The 1,903-nt window shown below is 58.7% G+C and overlaps 1 protein-coding gene across 1 annotated transcript in view; it reads left to right on the top strand.

Moving 5' to 3' along the window:
• Nucleotides 1-131: 131 nt before the first annotated feature.
• The window catches only part of LOC104402502 (E3 ubiquitin-protein ligase HECTD3-like), a gene marked incomplete at both ends in the record, with an annotated part of 6,519 nt that continues 4,747 nt past the window's right edge, over nucleotides 132-1,903 (top strand). The window contains 4 exons of the mRNA XM_010010389.1: nucleotides 132-283; nucleotides 797-889; nucleotides 1,299-1,434; nucleotides 1,736-1,851. Of these exons, the coding sequence (XP_010008691.1) occupies nucleotides 132-283; nucleotides 797-889; nucleotides 1,299-1,434; nucleotides 1,736-1,851 (497 nt within the window). The remainder of the gene's footprint in view (nucleotides 284-796; nucleotides 890-1,298; nucleotides 1,435-1,735; nucleotides 1,852-1,903) is intronic.

Genomic DNA, 1,903 nt, shown 5'->3' with positions numbered 1-1,903 from the left:
AGGGTGCGCTTTCAGGAGCAGATGGAGGAGTGCACGGGAAACCATGACCAGGAGGAGGGCTGGGTCCTCGCGCAGAGGTTTGGAGAAGGGGGAGATAGGTTGGTCCCGGTTGACTCAGGGTGCGCTTTCAGGAGCAGATGGAGGAGTGCACGGGAAACCATGACCAGGAGGAGGGCTGGGTCCTCGCGCAGAGGTTTGGAGAAGGGGGAGATAGGTTGGTCCCGGTTGACTCCGTGGAGAAGATCCAGTGGCAGAACCCAACGTTCGGTAAACCCGCGGTCAGGTACGACCCCAGGCTGTGGGTGCTGCAGGTGTGTGTGGCCAGTAACCCTAGATGTGTGACACAACCATCCCAAATCCCATGGGCACATCCAGCACAGCCTCCTCACTCCCTCCCACACAGGTGGGGCACATCCCTGCCAAACCAAGGGTGTCCCCTCATAGGCTAATCCTGTTTGCTTGTGGCAACACCTGCACAGGATAAAAGTGATGCCCGGGGTTTCTGAGGCACTTGGGTTTGGGCTCAGCAGTGTCACAGAGGTAATGCAGTGATGAGAGAGCTCTTACTTGATTTTCACGATGGATGGCCGTATGCAGGGCTGGATTCCCTGCTCTCCTCCACCCTGCATTTGGGTTCAGGGACACTCTCATTGCTCCCACAGCTATTCCTGCAGCTCCTGGTGTCACCGCCAGTCCCTCACCGCTGCTGTCTCCACTACAGCCTAAAGCTTGGACATACTGAGCACTGACCCATTTTTCTTTCCCTTGTGTGAATCCTCCACTGGTGCTGCTCCAGCTGGGAACAAGTGGTGGACCTTACCTACTCCATGCGCCTGGGAGAGAAGCCCAGACTCGTAGAGCAGAATGAGGCCGCGGTGCAGAAGTTTCGGTATGAGTGCCTCTCCTAGAGCGGTTCTGACACCTGAGGGGTGTCTGGCTGGGGCTGGACATGCCTGTGGGGTCAGGACTGGCTTCAGGGAGTGGGAAGGAAGGGTGCCTTGAGATGCCTTTTACATTGATACCATTTGATGCTGCTCAAGCAAACATGGCCTTTGCTCCATGGAGCATTGGAGCAACCACATGGTGCTATTCCCACTGGGCTGGGGTGGCCATAAACACCTGGTTCGGTGGTGAGATACAGCCATGTTATCCGCATGTGGTGGGTACAGCTGCCCGGTGCCACCATGATGTGATGGCCATGAGATGCTGCGACTAATGTGAGCAGGGGCACCTGCACGCTGCTAGTGAGCAGGTTTGGTTTGCTCTTCCCATCCAATTAACACAAGGCCACCCTGCAGGTCTGTGCCTCCAGGCTGGAGCTATGAGCACGACATGGAGCTGGGGCGCTTCCTGTATAATCACAATGAGAGGGTGCTGCAACGTGGGGACTGCATGACGGAGCACGTCAGCAACGTCGAGGTCTCCTCGCAGGTGGTGCGTAGTGGGGCTCCACCACAGCCCAAAACCAGTGTGAGACACACAAGCATCACCACAGCTACGGGGAGGATCAGCCGTGCAAGGGGCAGGGGATGGTGGTGGGGTTTCATTGCTCTGGTGAAGCTGCCGGGAGTTGGGCATCTGGACCAAAGCCCCATTTGTGTCTTTGGGGTCTTGTGGCCAAGCTCAGCTACCCACAGGCTAACAAACTGAGGGGCTGTCCCCTGACCCATCCAGGGGTGGCCGCAGTGTGCCCAAGGATGCTCAGCTGCCTCCCTCCGCTCACCGCATCTTGCAGGGGGACTGCGGCGCGGCCAGTCTGACGGACAACCAGACATACAGCTTCTGGGAGAGCAACGGGCCCGCGGGGCAGCACTGGGTGCGGCTCAGCATGAAGAAAGGCAGCATTGTCAAGTGAGACCTCGGGGTGTCCCCTCCCCGCCAGCGGCGGGGCCACGGGAGGGGG

The sequence above is a fragment of the Nestor notabilis genome, unplaced genomic scaffold (genome assembly GCF_000696875.1).
Source record: "Nestor notabilis isolate BGI_N333 unplaced genomic scaffold, ASM69687v1 scaffold14292, whole genome shotgun sequence".
Lineage (NCBI taxonomy): Eukaryota > Metazoa > Chordata > Aves > Psittaciformes > Psittacidae > Nestor > Nestor notabilis.
The sequence above is the reverse complement of the archived record's forward strand: the minus strand, read 5'-3'. Positions and strand labels throughout refer to the sequence as shown.